This window comes from Haliotis asinina, chromosome 15 (assembly GCF_037392515.1).
Source record: "Haliotis asinina isolate JCU_RB_2024 chromosome 15, JCU_Hal_asi_v2, whole genome shotgun sequence".
Classification (NCBI taxonomy): domain Eukaryota; kingdom Metazoa; phylum Mollusca; class Gastropoda; order Lepetellida; family Haliotidae; genus Haliotis; species Haliotis asinina.
In genome coordinates, this window is record NC_090294.1 from 42,694,348 (window position 1) to 42,714,524 (window position 20,177).

The 20,177-nt window shown below is 38.8% G+C and overlaps 1 protein-coding gene across 5 annotated transcripts in view; it reads left to right on the top strand.

The window, feature by feature from the left end:
• The window catches only part of LOC137266461 (dedicator of cytokinesis protein 1-like), a 75,920-nt gene that overhangs the window by 14,486 nt on the left and 41,257 nt on the right, over positions 1-20,177 (top strand). For all 5 annotated transcript variants that reach the window (XM_067801959.1, XM_067801961.1, XM_067801960.1 and 2 more), the window contains exons 9-28: positions 333-566; positions 693-756; positions 1,053-1,124; positions 2,172-2,247; positions 2,648-2,768; positions 3,581-3,662; positions 7,586-7,713; positions 8,736-8,834; positions 9,244-9,319; positions 9,484-9,587; positions 10,435-10,621; positions 11,625-11,731; positions 12,101-12,190; positions 12,522-12,622; positions 13,379-13,516; positions 14,385-14,493; positions 15,419-15,489; positions 16,071-16,177; positions 17,294-17,421; positions 18,293-18,388. In XM_067801959.1, the coding sequence (XP_067658060.1) occupies positions 333-566; positions 693-756; positions 1,053-1,124; positions 2,172-2,247; positions 2,648-2,768; positions 3,581-3,662; positions 7,586-7,713; positions 8,736-8,834; positions 9,244-9,319; positions 9,484-9,587; positions 10,435-10,621; positions 11,625-11,731; positions 12,101-12,190; positions 12,522-12,622; positions 13,379-13,516; positions 14,385-14,493; positions 15,419-15,489; positions 16,071-16,177; positions 17,294-17,421; positions 18,293-18,388 (2,190 nt within the window). The remainder of the gene's footprint in view (positions 1-332; positions 567-692; positions 757-1,052; positions 1,125-2,171; positions 2,248-2,647; positions 2,769-3,580; positions 3,663-7,585; positions 7,714-8,735; positions 8,835-9,243; positions 9,320-9,483; positions 9,588-10,434; positions 10,622-11,624; positions 11,732-12,100; positions 12,191-12,521; positions 12,623-13,378; positions 13,517-14,384; positions 14,494-15,418; positions 15,490-16,070; positions 16,178-17,293; positions 17,422-18,292; positions 18,389-20,177) is intronic.

Here is a 20,177-nt window from a genome sequence, read left to right on the forward strand (position 1 = left end):
TGTCGTATCACCACAAACAGGTTCATTTGTGTCATATCACCACAAACTGGTTCCATCAGTGCATATCACCACAAACAGGTTCATACGCATCATGATATCAACAGAAGCATGTTTATCCATGTCATGATATCACCACAAACAGGTTCATTCCTGTCATATCACAAAAAGGTTCATAAGGTCATGATATCATCACTAACAGGTTCACAAGGTCATGATATCACCACTAACAGGTTCATACATGTCATAATATTAGCGCAAACAGGTTCATGCAGACAAATGTGCATACAGATCATATCAAACAGGGTCATACAGATCATGTTCTGTCCTTTCAGAGTGCTGTCATCAGTGAAGAGATCAGTAAACAAGTCTCCCTACCCCTTACTTTCAACCTGTTTGTAATGCTAAGGAACTTTGTGTGCAAGATTGGTGAAGATGCAGACATTTTGATGAACCTGTTCGATGCCAAGGAGGGCAAATTCATCAGTGAGAACTATCTTGTGAAGTGGAGCAAGGAGGGTGTGCCCAAGGATATCGAAATGTTGAACAACTTTAGAGTCGTTTTCACGGTAAGTTAGCTGCTTTGAACATAAACCTTGTGAAGAGTAATGAACTCAATATAAGTTATGCTCATTGTTATTATTAATAAGTGAAACAGTGATGTTTTGTATCTATGATGTTTGATTTCATTCTAGGATCTTGGAACAAAGGACCGAATGAGGGAGAAGGTGTGTCTGGTCTTCCAGATTATCAGAATAGGTAAGCCACTTCACTATAGTGTACTATAGGCCTGAAGCCTTTTCAGTAACAGGATAGAGGTTGATTGACTCACTTCACTCAACTGCCTTCACTCAACATGCTGGGAATCCTTACATACACAATGCTTGGTTTGGGGTTGAGGTTGGGGCTCATTTGTAAGGGGAGACAACTTCGATCATGTCTGTTGGCACTTGTTTGAATTATTTATGGATATCTATGGCTTGTACATGGAGGTTTGTAATCAACAGTCAAAATCAGTTTAGTACCTTGTCTGAAAACTGTTTTTGTTTTGTCAGGTGTGATGGATCCAAAAGATGCAGACAACAAGAAACAAACTCAGGGAATCAGACGTCCATTTGGAGTGGCAGGTCTGCTTGTCTATCTTCCCTATAACATTTCATTTGACATAATTGTTTCAACCGCAGGGGGATTGCTGATTATTTACAATTCCCCAGCAATATAAACCTGAAGTGTGCTTCTCACTATGTATAAGGTGATCTCTTGTTTTCCCACAATAGCCACATTTGAGGCTTTTGTTTTGTAAGACCTCTTCCCAGGTTTTTCTTTTTGTTAATAAGACCTCTTCCCAGGTTTTATTTTTTGTTAGTAAGACCTCTTCCCAGGTTTTACTTTTTGTTATCATCTTATCCTAACTCTATATGAACATCAGCATTCAAATGGAATTGAAATTATCTGTTTATAGTTACTGTCATTAAATTGATTTTACACACATGCTTCACTTATTGTTATGTAGCTTCATTAAATGATCATCTACATTGTAATTACCCATCACTGACGATATATATGCTAGAGAAAACACTTCTACTCAGTTTTGGTAGACAGTGTGAAACCGTCAGGTAATTCCCCAACTGGTTTTACTTTGTCTACCAAAACCTCAGAGACGTGTTTTCTCCTGTACATCTAACCTTGGCATAAAAGTCAACCAAATGGATAACAAAGGTGGTGTCCAAAAGGATTGTTTGCTGAAATTCTGTGACATGGTTGTTTTACCCACACATGAACCGTTACCCACAATATCTGTCACCTGATTATCTGGTCCACTTGGTTGTTTACATGCCCATTGTTAGTTGTTTAGTGCCAAATCATATTTGATAAAGAAATATTGCTTAATGCAGCACTGAATAATAAATACTGGGCACATAGTCTGCTGAACAGTCTTTGCTCCAGTTTAACATTGTTATACGATGATGTTACGAATATGAAAACACAGAAGTCCTGGAAATTGTGCCCGTTTTTCTTATTGTCTGGTTTGATGTAGTAAAAATGATTGTCACAGTTGCAGATGATCAAAATGATCCATTTGTCCACATTTTTCATTTTTCCAGTTTAAAGGTAGAAGGTTGGTTTTGTCATGTTCATTTTCATTACCTACTGATTATCTTCACCCTTGTCAGCTATGGAAATCTCAGACTACATTCAAGGAATCAAAGAGTGCAATGAGGACCAACAATACTTCATCCCTTTTCAGCAGTAAGTTTTACAATTTGTACTTCATGACGTACCATTTCAGTTGTAGGTTGTACAATTTGTACTTCACTTTTATGTATTTTCACTTGTAATTTGTACAATTATGTACATTCTCTTTATCCCTTTTGTGGCGCAGTGGGGTAGCCTAGTGGTTAAAGTGTTCACTTATCACACAGAAGGTCAAGGTTTAATTCCCTACATGAGTACATGTGTGAAGCTCATTTGTGGTGTCCTCTGCCATGATATTGCTGGAATATTCCTAAAGGTGGCGTAAAACTAGACTCACTCGTCCCATTTCTGCAGTAAGTTGTACATCACTTCATCTCATTTCAGTTGTACAGCCAGTCATTACTTCATTATTTTATCCACCACAAGTATTACAGCATATTTAAATTCCTTTAAGATGTGGAGAGAAAGAATTCATGGAAAATGTTATCAAGAAAGTCATCACAGCTAAAGACATCAACCACAAAGGACAAGGGATATGGGTGTCGCTCAAAATACTCCCCGGGGACCTGAAGCAGGTGGGTGTGGCTAGCTGGAGCTGTGTTTTAGCACTGAATGTTAAATGTACCACCTTCTTGTTAACACAGTATGGGTGGACCAGTGTTTAAATCATTCCTAAGGAGTCTAAGCCATTACACCATGTACAGCGAGACCCTGGATACCGGACCCCAAATATCCAGAAACCTCCCCTTCCAGTCAGTCCTCCTAACAAAGCCCAATCTCCTACGCTATAAAAGTGACTGTCTGTAAGAGATGTTCGGTTTCCATTTCCAGACGGTAAATTTTAGAAACAAACCAGCTAAATCCACACAAAATTAAGGCTTTGATCTACTGCATGTCCATGTGGTTTGACACGAGACAAGATCTGGGTATTGATGGTGATCAGTAGGCCTGTCTCACACTCAGTGAATTGTAATTGACAAATCAAACTGACCATGTTGTGTTGGAAGTGACCAGCAATGGAGACTGGACACAAATCCAGATATCCGTATGTTCAGTTATCAGAATGATTTACACAAACACAAATGTGTCCGAATATCAAGGGTCTCACTGTACTGCACAAAAATACCAAAGTTCATTTTCAATGAATTTGACCTTTAGATACCAGTTCAAATTCAGATAGGAGTGGTGGGGTAGCCTAATGGTTAAGTCATCCGCACATCATGATGAATACGTGGGTTCGAAGCCCATTCTGATGATCCCTGCCATGATATTGCAGGATTATTGCTAAAACGTTACACCATACTAACTCAGTGAAATTTAAATGAAAATGAAATGCTGTACCAGTCAGCTCAACTTATGGTGACCATTCTTAAACTGTATCCTGCAGGTACAAGAAGACTTTCCCCATATTGTCGGTGCCAACACTCCCATCGCACGCAAGATGGGATTTCCTGAAGTAATTATGCCAGGTGAGTTGTCTCCCTTAGATGTATCATATTTATCATGATACATATGACTCTTATCTTCCATCACTTCATCATAACAATTTAACAATGTCATCGGATATCAGGTTCATACTGATGGTCAAAAGTTAAGCAACCATGCTTTTCTTAGAAACACTTTGGAAACTGGATGAACCAAGTCAGCTGTGATTGGTCAACTCATAAACCAGTTATAACTGGAACCTCAAATCCTCCTAATCATGATAAAATGCCTTGGTAAAAATGGTTCTTCATTTCGTGACATTTGCTTTTCATGACAGACAGTTATGCCATCATGTATCTATCCGGATTCTCTGTATCAATTATGGAACTAAATTACTTCAGATTTCCATCATTACTTCTAATTTCTATCCCTACATTCACAAAAGTCATGTCTTGCCCAGTAATACAAATATTTTTATACCTAAATGCTTTTGTCATTGTGAAAATCTTTCACATTGTAGAATGTGTGGTTAAATTGTTTGTTGCGTTACCTTTTGCCATCAGTATATTTGTTACAAATTCACATAAGTGATAATTATTCCTTCAGTTTCATAACATTAATAAACTTAACATTAATTTAATAATAGACAGTTTTAATTAATTCTACTGGATTTATTCGAAATATTTTTGAAAATAAATGCTTATTAAAAGCACATGTATCATGTTTTGGATAATTTTTTAAGTAATAATGATAACACTGCCATGGTTACGGGAGCTGTTGATTTCTTATAAGTCGCTTTACCTGCTGGCCCATATGTTATTTAAATGTACAATAGCTAATATGTGACCTGTTTTTTCTGCCCTGTTAGTGGAAGGTAAGATGTACTGTCAGTGGATATGATTTTTTCAGTTTGAGTTTTTAACAAATCAGATCAAGATACTGTGATTTTTGTATTCATCCTCTTTAATGTTCGACTATTTGTTGAAGGAGTTCACATTTGTTAGTATTTGTTACACACTATTTCTTTTCCCTTATTTTTTTCATGTCATATAGGCCATATTCATGGGTTTTTTTCACGAAATGTGTGATATTTTCTGTTTTCATCTAGTTCTTATTTGTTTTACATTTTCATGGTGTGTGTGTGTGTTAGTGCACATGTACTGGGTGGTTGGGAATTTATTTAGCTCACACGACTGAAAGTCATGATCTGCTTGTCTTTCCTTCTTCATTGTCATCAACTTGAAACATTTTCACGTGATTGTACACAAATTTGCTTTAACAAATATGATTTTCAAAATGGCCATCTCAGCATCCATTTTGAAAGCCTGACAGTTGCAATTATTCTGCCATGTTTGAAGAGTGACACAACAATTACCTTTTAAGTTTGACTTGATATGACCTTTGCACTATCACTGTGCAATTAGGTTCTCTCAAATTATATTTTGTTTTGGGAACATCAGATGAAGCTAAAGCTTTTGTTATGTCACTCTCTTCATTGACATTTTAAATCATTGACAAAACAGCCAGGTGAGGTCCAGTGTCTTGGCACTATTTTTACCATCTCAGTGGAAACACTTTAATGGAAACTTGATTTTTGCGAAGAAAATGAGACACTAGTCGTTGTCAGTTATTCACACATGAAAGAAATATTCTTTTTAATGTAATTTTTCTGGTCAGAATTTAATAGCAAAAGGTGTACCGTATATGACCGCTGAATTTTTAGAACAGTAAATGGAGTATGTAGAAGGAGGTCAGGTTATCTACAGGTTACACTTATGTCACACTGTTATCTGGTGGCTGAGACCATATGCCAGTATAAGGTGTCTGCTGGTGGTAACAAAATGACATCATATCGTTTCGCATGAAAGCAGAAAAGAAAAATTAATGCTCAGGGTTTTACCTCTACTCAAAAACATGGGGGTCCCCGGGACCCATAGTTATTAGTTTTTGGGGTTCTTGCTTGCAATACAAGGATAAGCAAAATAAGGTAACAGTCTAAAGAACTGCACTCTTTGATAATTCTATAAGCCTGGAATGAATCATTCATCATGTGCCATCACTGCTGTGAAGGAAACAAGCAAACAAACATTTTACAAACCCATAGATGTCTTATGGGTACAGTGAACAATATTGTGGACACAGTGAATTTGTCTGCGTCAACATTTGTTCATGCTGGCAAAGCCCTGATGCCATTTTCAGTGTTAGCTGATCACTGACCATGCTGACAGTGTTGTTGATGGTGTGAACATTACTTCAGCATTTGGTTGAAATCAGATGTTTATATGCCATTTTATTGTCCTTTTTCGTTGTGCTCTTGTTGTGGTGTTGGTTTTTTTTCTGTATAAGTCATTATTCTTTATGAAGTTATGTTTGAAAAGGGTCACACCCATGGTCTGAGGCCAAACAATTCATTGTTACCTCCCTTTTCTATGCCAGGATCTGCTGATTGTTAGGATGGAATTTGCCTTTGCTTGATATTTGTTCCACTAAATATGCAGTAACAATTGGTCAGACTCTAACTTTATTGATCAAATCCAACTGCATAGATTAATGGTCATGCTGTTGATCACTGGATTGTCTGATCCAGACTCAATTATTTATAGACCCAGCCCATATAGTTGGAAAATTGCTAAGTGGAGTGTAGTACTAACTCTTTACTCACTTTGGTCAAAATCTGTCACTGGTTTGTCTGGTCCAGATTTGATTACTAACAGGGTGATTTCATCCAGCATGGGTAGCCTAGCAGTTTAAGCATTCACTTGTCGTGCCAAAGGCCCAGGTTTGATTCCCCACATGGGTACAATGTACGAAGCACCTTTTAAATGTCCTTGCCATGATGTTGCTGGAATATTGCTAAACGTGGCATAAAATCGTGCAAACAACCTTGGTTCGGTTCCCAGCAATATGAGGTACAATATGAGAAAACCTTTTCTAGTGCCTCCAGCAATATCAATATTATCAACCGAGTTAGAACTGTATCTCTGAGTTTTGACCTAAGTTCAAGCTTTTGCTCAAATTTGAGAAAACACAGGAACATGCATTTTCCAGAATGGACGGAAATCGGTATCAAACTCAAACTTAGTTGAAAATCTGAGTTTTGTGGACAGATTTCTTTAGTGGTTTGAACGTTTTTATTTTAGAAAATGCAGCTGAGTTAAAAATTCAGCTGTTTCAAATTGTCAAACTCAGTTTGAGATTTGAGTGAAAACTTAAGTTTGTTTCGAGAAATTGGGCCCTGGTTTCAGAAACACATGCTTGTCATCAAAGGCGACTAACAGGATCAAGTGGTCAGACTCGATGACATGTCCTCATATCCCACTTAAGTACACTGACATTTATACTATTGATCACTGGATTGTCAGTTCCAGACCCAATTATTTACCAACTGCTACCAATCTTAAACTTCTATCAGTTAACGTTTGAGATGTGAGTTATGCATTAGATCTCATCTCATTAGATTTTCATCCTATTTGTTTTTCAAACAAATTATTGAACATGTTAAAGACAAGACCCTCAATTCTAATTGTAATTTGCTATGTTTAGTAACTCTATGCATATTAGTACAGACTTATGATCTCTTCCATTTTTGGTCATGGGTGAATGTGTGTAGGGGGAAATCTACTGAAGAATATGATATATCCTCATGGGCGACGTTTTTTCAACAGGTTCATGACTGAACTTATTTTTCAACAATCATCATCATCACTATTATGTGAATACATCTTAAGTATTACATTTTTTCATAATATGTGTAGTACTTCTTTCTCAGAGTACAACCATTTTAACATGACCATTCTTGTAATTTTGACTTTTCAATAACAAAGTGTTTAAATGGCATAAGAATTTGTGGAATGGGTCCCAAGCTATATTACTTAGTAATGACGTACCTCTACAAACGTTTTGTTAACGGGTCCCAGATCTTGGAACGAAATGTTTAACATGCTGTATATACCTGTATTTGTTTCAGGCGATGTGAGAAATGATATCTACGTGACGTTGATGCATGGAGAGTTCACAAAGGGGCCAGCCAAAACCGCAGACAAGAACGTTGAAGTTACCATGGTTGTTTGCAACAGACAGGGAGGGGTGTTGCAGGTATGATTTCCTTGTTGCTATAATGAAGCAGGATCCATGTTGGATTCTCACAGTAATTTATTGTCCGGTGGATAATGTTCATGTTTATCGTGACATTGCTTTATTGTTTATTGAAGTCAAAAAATATGTTACATACTGGCCAGGTGTTTCATTTGCTGAAATGTAAGTGACCTTACTTCTTCTGTCTAATTTGTGTGAAGTCGCCATTAGTGCCTTCATTGGCTAATAGGCACAAAAGGTCCAATAAGAATTCAACTTTTGCATTTTTTTTCAGATATTGTTACCATAGTTCGAAAAACGACATAAGCGTCATGTTTGGTTTTAATTTTTATATGATTCCTCGTTGTGTGGCCCCTCTTGGGCCCAGGTTGTTATTGCATCAAGTAAACTTAGCCTCAGTACTTTTCGTGGCACCCCACTACTGAGTATTAACAAAACCTTATGGGAGGTCACACTAACGTTTGAGATTAACCAATCAGAACACAGTTTACCAAATCGTGAAAGTGAACATTCGCACATACCGTTAGAACTTTTTGTCTCGAAAAGGTTCATACCCAAACGATTCCGAAGGCTATTTAGCATATGATCGCTTTGGTTGATGCACACGGTGCACGTTACAACCATGACAACAGTGAGTAAGCAGTTGCTGAAAACAGTGGTTGTGGCAATATTTAAGGGTGTCATCTTGTGGAAATTTTAGCTAATGGTAACCATTTCGACAGAAACCCCAAAGTGTATATACTGCTGGACTGTCATAGGTCACTCAAGGATTACCTGACGCGACCCTCTACTAGGGTTGTTAGACTCAGTGGTGGAGTGTAACGAACAACACTGAGACTAAGTTTACTTAGACTGTCACCCATCACATAAAAGGTTTGATTCCCCACATGGGTACAATGCCCATTTATGGTGTCTGCTGCCATGATATTGCTTCTAATTCTTGTATCCTTACATCAAAATTAACATGAAGTCAGTGAAATATAGAAACAAGGTGTATTTACAATCATATATTTTTGCTTCAGAACGTGATCAGCTATGGCTGCGGAGACAGCATGATGTCGGAGTACAAGTCAATGGTGTACTATCACGAAGACAAGCCCAAGTGGTTTGAGTTTGTCAAGGTAGGTACAAAAATATCAACCTTTCAATTTCAAGTTTTCATCTATGTTTTCATTAGTGGCTATTCTTACATATCCTGACTTATACGTATTTCTTTATCTCCCTTGCTTTAGGAGGTTGAAAGGATACCTCTTTTCCTGCCTTCCCAAGAACAGTCAAAAGTTTACTCACCCAAACAGGGCCCCTTACCTGCACTCTGCCAATCATTATATATGTAAATGTTATCTATATGTAAGCAAACTTGGACTTTCAAAAAAGAAAAATAATTTGAAGAACTTAATGTGTCTTTCAAACGCTAAAATTTAGATGTTTCAGATTTTTTCTTTTTACAGTTTCGCAAATTTAGATGATCAAAACCAGAACCTTGGTAAGAAAGAAAAGTGTTTCTGATTCCTAAGTTCCATTTTTCAGGTTGCCATATCGACAGATGAAGAATTTAAGGGTCTCCATCTCAAGTTTCTCTTCAAACACAGGTCGTCTTCAGAAGGTATGTTGCAAATCTCTAAGCTTCTAAGCGTTGACAAGATGGTTCATTTGAGTTGTTTGGAGCTCCACAGTGCTTTGTTTATGAGTTTCCAGATATTGTATGTTTTATTGTCAACATGACCAAACAGCCAAGTGATGTTTTACTTTTCTTGTGATGTGTTACAGCTAAAGACAAGTCAGAGAAGCCATTTGCAATGTCCTTTGTAAACCTGATGAATGAGAATGGGACAACCCTGGAGGATTTATCTCATGAACTGTTGGTGTACAAGGTACTGCACCTATTCTATTTACCGTTTGTTGGTGTCCCTGTTTGTCTGTCATACAGTATATGAAATAAGCCCCAAACCTAGCCAAATGTAAGACTTTAATGTAAGTCTGTATGTCACCATCAGGCAATGTGACATTTTGCCAGTCTGTATGTCACCATCAGGCAATGTGACATTTTGCAAACCTGTATGTCTCCATCAGGCTTTTGTGCCATTTTGCCACTCTCTACATCTCCATTAGGTTGTGTGACATTTTAAGTGTCTGTGTGCTGGTATATTTGTATGTCTCTGTCTTCATATATGTGTATGGTCCGTTTGGCTCAAAAGCGGACCTATGAATTGCAGTTTAGCTCGAACAACATACTGAATGAAACGGGACAGCCAGGTGTGTGAGAAAACATGGAGACAGCACACCACAGATTAATGAATAAATAACGTACTTCTCAAACACCCGTCTGTGCCTTTCTCTGCACTCCTCCCTCGTAATATACTGTGACTGTGTCAGTATTTTAATGATAGTTTGTTAAACAACTTTTTTATTATTAGGACAAAAATTCTGCAAAAAGCTCACAGAGTTGGTATGATGTTCTGATCATGATCAGCGTTTCATTGAGTGTGTTATGTGTATTCGTTTTCGAGTTACATTGCATCAGTCTGCTATTGAGCCAAATGGACTCTGAGTACATTTTCCTGCCCATATATTCCTCTGTCAGTCAGTCCATCCAGATGGTCATCCATTCTTTCTCTCTCCAGTTGGCTAGGCTGTTACTGAAGAAAGGCAACTCAGACCCGCATAGCACCAGATATTACCATGAACTACCATGCACTAACCCAGCATTTATGTTTGCAGATTGAAAGTAAGAAACATGATGACAGTCCAGCATACCTAGATCTGCCATCAACCCGCTCGGACCTCGAACACCGACAGGCAAACGACAAAAGCCGCCAGTCAATCCAAGCTGGCTCCTACACCCTCAGCAGCAGAGATTCCTTCCACATAACATCCTTCGTCTGTTCCACAAAACTCACACACAACGGTATGTATATCGCTGCAAAAGTGAAGTTTTCCATCATTTGTTTTTCAGTTTGTTATTAAGCCATGATATAAAATGTACCAGTAATGTCATGGTAATCTGCTTGACCATACAGGCCAGAGGCTAACATCATTAGCATCAATCTAGCCTGTAAATAATTCATATTAACTGACAGTAGGCTTGGCACTCCAGTGATTGACATCATGAACATTGATCTGGTCTGTTAATCACTGACACTGAACCAGACAATCCTGTGACTGACATCTTGAGCATCACTGTGGTCGGTAAATCATTGATGCTGAACCAGACAATCCAGTGATCAACATCATGAGCATCAATCTGATCTGTAAATCATCAACACTGAACCAGACAATCCAGTGACTGACATCATTATCATTGATCTCATCTGTAAATCATTCACACTGAACCGGACCATCCAGTGATTGTTATCATGAGCATTGATCGATATGTAAATCATTGACACTGAAGCAGACAGTCCAGTGATTAACATCATCATCATCATCGATCTACACATCCGGTTTTCAATGACATGCATCAACCACATTAGCTAGTTTGATCTTGTTAATTTCTGATTCAAAATTTTGATAACACTGTGTAGTTTCTGATTTCCTTTCTTTTTAGCGTACATGCAGGAAAATAAAATCAAATCTTTAGGGTGAATCATCCATTAAAATCGTAAAATATCCCTCCGTGACACTTTCAAGCTTGGAAATGTCATGGTTAAAATCAGATTCCAATGAGATTTCACTTTATGTTTATGACCAGTGCCCCTAGACTTTCATCAGGTAGTGGGGTAGTCTAGTAGTTAAAGTGTTCAATTATCATGCTGAAGGCCTGGGTTCGATTCCCCACATGGGTACAACATGTGAAGCCCATTTCTCATCTCCGCTGTGATATTGCTGCAGTATTGCTAAAAGAGGCATGAAACCATATTCACTCAATATACTTTCATCAAGTGCCCCCATGTCCACATTGTTGTCCACAGTTGACCTGCTGGGGCTGCTGAAGTGGCATGAGGTTCTGAACGACACCGAGGCTCTGAAGCGCCACCTGTGGCATGTGATGAAGGAGGAGGGAGAGGAGATAGTCAAGGTAAGAACAAGGCTTAGTCGTCTCTCTAGTCTTGGAAGGGACAGTTTGCTTTGCAGCTGTAACAAATTGACCGAAATGTATCTGCATCAAAAGAGACACTTTTCAAAAATATCATGAAAATAAGCATTCATGTTTTCGTCATCAATCCTCCACTTGTACTATGTTTGAAGCCCATTTCTGAGTTTTCTGTTATGTTTTGGAATTACTGCTGCAAACACATAAAAATGAACTCACTCATTCACTCATTATAAAGGAGTAATACCCCTTTCATGACAATCATCATTCTCAGCTTTATTGCCTACATTGACAAGGTCCAGATTAGCAAGGTTTCAGTGTATTAACTGACTACTCTCTATGTGTGTTTTACAGTTTCTTCAAGATTTGCTGGATTCCCTCTTCAATATCCTGATGCAGAACACAAACTCAGAATCCTGCGACAACCTCGTCTTTGATGCTCTGGTCAGTATACAGCCTGGAGACTCACCATCTCAATACCTGTGCCCAGCACTCTGATAGTGGTGATATCAGTGAAATATCTTACACCACGTGGTAGCCGCAAGAAACTTCACACAGGCCTTGAAATGGCAATGTGTTTTTGATCTTCCATGATAAGGGCTGAAGATTTTGCTTATTTTTGACTACTTCTTAAAATTTAAGTAACTGATTTTTTTATCACTAATAATGCATGTGGACATCATGTAGCTAAAGATTAGGTTATAATCTTTATATGCTGTTTTGTATCTCATAACACTCATCCAGCTGTTTTAGCATGATTGCCTCTTCTTCCTAGGTGTACATCATTGCACTTATCTCAGACCGAAAGTATTCCCAGTTTCGGCCTGTGCTAGATGCCTACATTGAGAGCACATTCAGCTTTGCCATGGCATACAAGTAAGTCAAGTTTGACTTTTGCTGTTCTTGCCCATTACAATTTAGTCACAAGAAATAAAACATTTCTCCATTATTATCCCCAACAACGGATTGAAATGCACCCGTCCATCAGTGCACATTTATCTTTTCCAGATCAGAACTCTAAAACCGTTCAATTTTTCTTCACCCAACTTAGATTAGTGGTGTACTGGAGCCTTTTGATAGTTTTGGAATTCTGAATAAAATATTTCTGGCATTTCCACGGCAACAAGTTTGACATGGATGGGTTGCCTTGTTTGGCACTTTCTTTCCTGAAAATTTCTAGAGCTTTGGCCCTGAGCCAAACCGTGACTGTTCACCTTGTAGCAACCCGCAGCCTATGTTGTATAATCCTCAAGGAGCTGAGAATGAAATTTGATTGCCCAGTGATCCTTTGATATGAGTGATAATAATCTAAAGGCACTTGTGAGCAGCCTGGATGGAACCGAGTGTTAATATGTTGCTGCTGCTGATGTTGTAGTTGCTGTTGTTGTTGAATTGGCAACAGCAAAAGAATTTAGTATGCTCTCTTAAAGGCGTCAGAACCCAAGGGAAATTCATGCTCCACGTTTCCTCATATGCAAGCAACACAAATTATCATTAACAATAATGCCTGAGTGTTCAGTTTTACCAAGGAAGATAATTAGGGTCATAAATATGCAACCCACTAGAAATGTTTGTTGTATGTTTGGTACTAAATCTGCCAGTGATCATTGTACTGTTTCTGCTGTCCCACAGTAAGCTGATGGTGATCCTGAAGGACTATGTAGACAACGCAAACGAGAAGACCATCAGGAATGACTCTCTTCTCCGTGCCATGAAGTCCTTGGAATACATCTTCAAGTTCATTATTCGGTCTCGAGTTCTCTTTGCAATGTAAGTGTACTATCAGCTTGATTTGTAGTAACACCTGTGTTGCATTTTTGTGTTTTTCTGCTTTTTCCTGCACCTGTCACCCCGAAGGTTTTACATTGTCTACCAAAAGAGAGAGAAGTGTTTTCAAGTTTACTCTAACATATATACTGTAAATGATGAGTAATTACAATGTAGATGATCATTTAATGAAGCTACATAACAGTAACTGAAGCATTTGTTCTGTGAGCTTAATCTTGAATGATATTTTTCAATTGATTTCAAACACCCATGTATCATTTGAATGTTTATGTTCATATAAAGTTTGAAAAAGTAAAACCTGGGAAGTGATCTTACTAACGAAAAGTAAAACCTGGGAAGATGTCTTTCTAGCAAAAAGTAAAACCTGCTCCTCCAAAACAAAAACCTCAAATGCAGTTATTCTGGGAAAACAGGAGATGACCTAATATGTAGTGAGATGCATACTTTAGGTTTATATATCTAGGTCAGATATTCCAATGATCAACATCATGAGCATTTATATACACTGTTGGGATGCATTAACTGTGTCATTGATCTTGAATACATGGTTCTGTTAGCTGCAGTTTGCTAAAACACGACTAAAATACCTATCTTAGTGGTTCTAGTGTTCACTCAGAATCAAGAAGACCTGCATTTCATTCCCCACATGGGTACAATGTGTGAATCCCATTTCTGGTATCCCCTGCCATGATATTGCTGAATATTCCTAACAATGGCTTAAAATTAAACTCACTCATTCACTCTGACATCAAGACCAAACATGGCGTCAACGCTCTGAGGATGTCAGATGCCAGTTAATTGGCATCTCATAGACCCTCATGTCAATAATTTCATTTTTCCATCTTTGCAGGATCAACGAAGGCCGTGGCAAGCAGCAGTTTGAGATCACACTGAAGAACCTGCTTCAGTCCATCAACACGATGATGCTGTACGTCACAGACCACACACTGCTGATACAGGTAACTAACTTTTTGCACAATGAAAGGTATCCCCGTCTCACATGGTTGACTTGTAGTTATTTACGTGTTGTATTCATGGAAAGAAAACAGTTTAAGAGACTGACAAATAATTGACTTTACTGAAAACATTTTGTAACATTCAACTGTCATTTGCCATTGTTTTTAGCAGCTGTGTCAGCTGTTGTGGACAATGTTTTGTTGGAGAGGTGCCTTGATAGTTATTATCCTACTACCATTTATATATATAATACAGCCCAGCTGCTTACTTTGATTTTTTGTCAATCATTAGATGTCAAACTCAAAGAGTACATGATATTATCAATCTTAACTCTTACAGCTACTAGGTGTGGCTTTCCTAATATCCACAGCTGTGTGGACTGGGAGACATAGTTACAGAACTTTGTCTAACTTTTACTGCATATTTCTGTACTCGCAACTAGGCGTTTGCATGTTTTCTCATGGCCACCATCTGGTCATTTACTGGATAGATATATTCTTTTTAGCACACAGGGCTGTGTACTATACTCTGGAGGCTGTGATAATGCTGAAACAGTCTGCACTCAAAGTTGACTCCAAGGTTTTGACATGCAGTCTCGATCACACCAGGTGGGCTCGATCCCGGGCACCTCAAGCCTGCTGGATCACTAGCCTTATGCCTTAGACAGCTGGCACACCCGGTCCGTAAGACCGATGGTTGTAGAAGTTTATATAGGAGGAGAGAAGATAGGGTTTACAAAAGTGACCTAGAACCGAGTATAACACAGGTCAGCCATATAGGTCCCTTGTTGTACAAATTATATATCTTTTTATTTGTTTGTTCCCCTTGTGTGCAATTAAACTGGCTTGTCATTGTTGCTATGATTATGGATCTGTGAGGGATCTGCATGAAGTGTATGTTGATGTAAACTCCATTTGTCGCCTCCAGGGGGCAGCACTGAAATACATGAGTGCAACGATCACAGACATCATGACAGTCTTTGAACCTGTGGAACTGAGGTGAGTATGTTTGATAGAATATGAAATAATGTTTACAGAATATATCCGGAATAAACATAGCAATAAGGGCCATGTGTATTCATCTTATGTGTATTTTTGTATGATTTTGAAGCAGAGTTCATCAGAAGACAATGTCACTGAGATCTTCAACCAGATCTCAACCAGATCTCAACCATCCCCAACCCCAAATGTGGTGTCATAGTCTTTGTGTACCCAGGCCCATGGTTGGAAATGTAGTCCAGTCTTCACGCTGCTATATTCCAAAGCTCTAAGTTCTAATCCCCTCATGGGTACAGTGGAGGAATTTAGTTTGTTCCTCGTCATGATACTAATGGAATATTGCCTAAAGTTGCTACTCACTCGCTCTCTCACTCACCAACTCACTCACTCCCTCAGATTAAGGGTAGAATAGGTCTTCACAAGGCCAATTGTGCAGATAAATGCTCATGCTGTTGATCACTGGAGTGTCTGGTCCAGACAATTATTTACAGACTGACATCATATGGCTGGGATATTGCTGACTGTGGCATAAAACTGAACACACACTCACTCTATTCTGTCACATACTTCTGCCGTTGCAGTCACATTCTGGTTCAATTCATCAACAACGTGCCCAAAGACCGTCTGACCCGCCAGAAGATGAAATGTATCGATGACATCATCCACACGGATCTCTTCAAACTTCCTGGTAGGTGGAGATGAGTCTTCCTGAAATAAGGGATATGACTGGCCCAGCTGTTCGAGGCACCTCAATTAGTTCTGCAGGGCGTCTTCCTTTTGTCAGAAACATGATTGTGTCAATGACTGATGCTGATGTTTGATGCTGTTTGTTGAGTGTGTCTTGTATCACTGTGTATGACTGATGCTGTTTATAGAGTCTGTCTTGTATCATTGTATATGACTGATGCTGATGTTTGATGCTGTTTGTTGAGTGTGTCTTGTATCACTGTGTATGACTGATGCTGTTTATAGAGTCTGTCTTGTATCATTGTATATGACTGATGCTGATGTTTGATGCTGTTTGTTGAGTGTGTCTTATATCATTGTGTATGACTGATGCTGTTTGTTTGATGCTGTTTGTAGAGTGTGTCTTGTATCATTGTGTAAGACTGATGCTGTTTGTTGAGTGTGTCTTGTATCATTGTGTATGACTGATGCTGTTTGTAGAGTGTCTTGTATCATGTATGTCTGATGCTGTTTGTAGAGTGTGTCTTGTATCACTGTGTATGACTGATGCTGTTTGTAGAGTGTCTTGTATCACCGTGTATGACTGATGCTGTTTGTGCAGTGTGTCTTGTATCACCGTGTATGACTGATGCTGTTTGTAGAGTGTGTCTTGTATCACCGTGTATTACTAATGCTGTTTGTAGAGTGTGTCTTGTATCACCGTGTATGCCTGATGCTGTTTGTAGAGTGTGTCTTGTATCACTGTGTATGACTGATGCTGTTTGTGCAGTGTCTGGTGTCACTGTGTATGACTGATGCTGTTTGTAGAGTCTGTCTTGTATCATTGTGTATGACTGATGCTGATGTTTGATGCTGTTTGTTGAGTGTGTCTTATATCATTGTGTATGACTCATGCTGTTTGTGCAGTGTCTTGTGTCACTGTGTATGACTGATGCTGTTTGTAGAGTGTGTCTTGTATCACTGTGTGTGACTGATGCTGTTTGTAGAGTGTGTCTTGTATCACCGTGTATGACTGATGCTGTTTTTGCTGTGTGTCTTGTATCATTGTGTATGACTGATGCTGTTTGTGCAGTGTGTCTTGTATCACTGTGTATGCCTGATGCTGATGTTCCTTCAGACTGTCGCTTGGTGCTGCTGGCACCGATCCTGGAGCACACCCAGCTGCTGATGGAGAACAAGGAAGAGATGGAGGACTGTGTCACCGTCCTCAGTGACGTCATGCACATCCTGTGGACACCATTACCGGTTAGTTAGATGGCAACTTTCACATATACCTCCATATCAAGAATATTTAGTCTAATACTCAGGAATACAGGATCTTGTAATTTGCTACATTTTACTGTGAATCATTGCGTGCGTGCGTGCGTGCGTGCGTGCGTGCGTGCGTGCGTGCGTGCGTGCGTGCGTGCGTGCGTGCGTGCGTGCGTGCGTGCGTGCGTGCGTGCGTGCGTGCGTGCGTGCGTGCGTGCGTGCGTGCGTGCGTGCGTGCGTGCGTGCGTGCGTGCGTGCGTGCGTGCGTGCGTGCGTGCGTGCGTGCGTGCGTGCGTGCGTGTGCTACGTTTTTCCCAGTCCTGACATGTGATCAGCAAATTTGGTCTAGAATTTATCTTCAACAACCAATACCTTTCCTAAGAGGCAATTGGTCATGATGAGGGTCAATAACTGTGTTATGTGCATCTGATTATGTTATTTACATTAATTGTTCACATTAAAGTTCACGCCCATCATGCCAAAGACCCAGGTTCGATTCCCCATAACTATACAATATTTGAAGCCCATTACTGGTGACACCCACTGTTACATCAGCGGGATATTGCTAAAACTGACATAATACCATACAGACTATAAACATTTGAAGTTAAAGTTTACAATTGATCTTCAGTCACCCATGTTTGTCGCAAATGCAAGTAATGGAACTGGATGGCCATTGTACCCCAGTAGTGTAGATACATGCTCATGTTGTTGACTACTGGATTGTCTGGTCCAGACTCAATTATTTACAGACAGCTGACATGTAGGTGGAACATAATTTGTTTTAAACAAAAACAAAACAAAAAATTTGATCATCCTCTATCATTGAATTGGCCAAGTCTTAATGTATGTTTTCCTGCCCTAGGCCACACACGAGGCTGAAATCAGCGTCATACAGAAGATCATTCTGCGTACAGTCATCCAGTCTGTCATTGGCATGGACCGCAGCACAAAACAAGCGGTAGGTACACCAGACACATCGCAGCATCATCAAGTCTGTGTCAGTATATCATGTGTACATTATATCGTCATCGCTTCATCGCTGTGTAGTCCTGATGACTGAGCCATACCAGTATATAAACAAGGTTGTTGGTTTGATTAAATAGTGTTGCTAGTTTTCTGTAATTTTTAAATTTTGCACATGAAGTTCTGTTAGATTGTTAGGGTAGGATAGCATCAGAGGTGCAACAGCCTTGTACTGAAAGATATTTTTAGTTGTGACAGGTGTATAATGTGCTATAAGGAGCTGAACAGCAAAGTATTGCAAAAGGATGTCATTTACTTGTACATATAATATGTTGTACAACTGCCCTATTTAGTATGTATATATGATGAGTTGTACAGCAGCACTATCCTGGATAGACATATTGAGTTACAACAATTCTATACAGCATACACTATCAGAGGTTGTACATTAGCACAATTGCGGAAGGTTTTGAATATAATGAGTTCAGCCCTGACTACAAAAGAAGGGAAGGGGAAAGGATATAACATGTTGTACCATAACACAAATGAGCGTATGACATAACATGTTGTATACATATGGTATAAGTAGTACAACTGCCCTATTTATTATGGCATAAAAGTTGTACAAAGGTCCTATCCTAGATGTTACTGAGTTAAAACAGATATATGAGGTATAGATTAAAATCAGTTTTACAACAGCTCTATTGTAGCCAGAATGTAATATGCCATATGTTGTACTACAAAACAAAGGGGTATAGGCTATGTAATGAGTCATGCCATGTGTACAACAGCCTCATTTGGTATGCAATTTATGAGTTGTACAACAATCCTTTTAGGGAATGGATATGTACATGTATGTTGTTTGAAAAATGAAATGAGTGTGTAATAACTCTATTTGAGATAGCATATGTTAAGTTGTACAACAGCCCTTTTAAGGAATTTGTGAATTTACAAAACCACTGTTGGCATGGAATTTTTTCATAAATTAGTTGTACAACAGCCCTATTGAGTATAATATGAACTTCAAAGGTCAAGTAAATTAAATTAGAGGTCTGAATCTGAAATTTTTTGAGGTAAGATCATTTTCATTGAGTAAGGAAAACTACTTTTTGCTCCACACCCTGTGGTGTATAGTATATGAGTTGTAAATTAAAGATCTTTAGCTGAAATATTGTAAGATTATTTTTCACAGATTTATGAAAAAAAATTTCCTTATGAACATCCATCAACACATTCAAAAACTGAATTTCCTACACATAAGCTGAAATATACATTGGCCAATTTCACCTCATCAATCACCTGTCATGCATTCAATGTCAGTGTCAATTGTAGTGTCTGTTGTCATGGTTACACACACATCTGGCCTTGTCCTTCATCTGTATATGTTTCTAAGTGTTAGTTGGTAGAAAGTTGGGATCCTTACAAACCTTAGCAGCATCCGTGTTGTGGTTGGACTATTAATGTTTGGTTTTCTGTTTCTTCTCCGCAACTAACGATCATAGAACCGCAGGTTACAGGTATTTGACTATTGTCTTCGATAGATGCATCAGTCTTTTTGCAGTCACAGGAATCGTGTGCATAGTGGTCTGAGCTGTCGTCAACTGTCATGTGTATATCGCCCTCACCTACCATCCATCCCTATATAGCACCATTCTACTAACTGCATCACACCATGTTAAAGCTTCGGACACCAACTATCACTGGAACTTCTTAAATGGGAAGAGATGTTTATTTAATTTCAAAGTGCTTATTCACTTCTTTGATTGGTATTCTAGAAGTTGGGT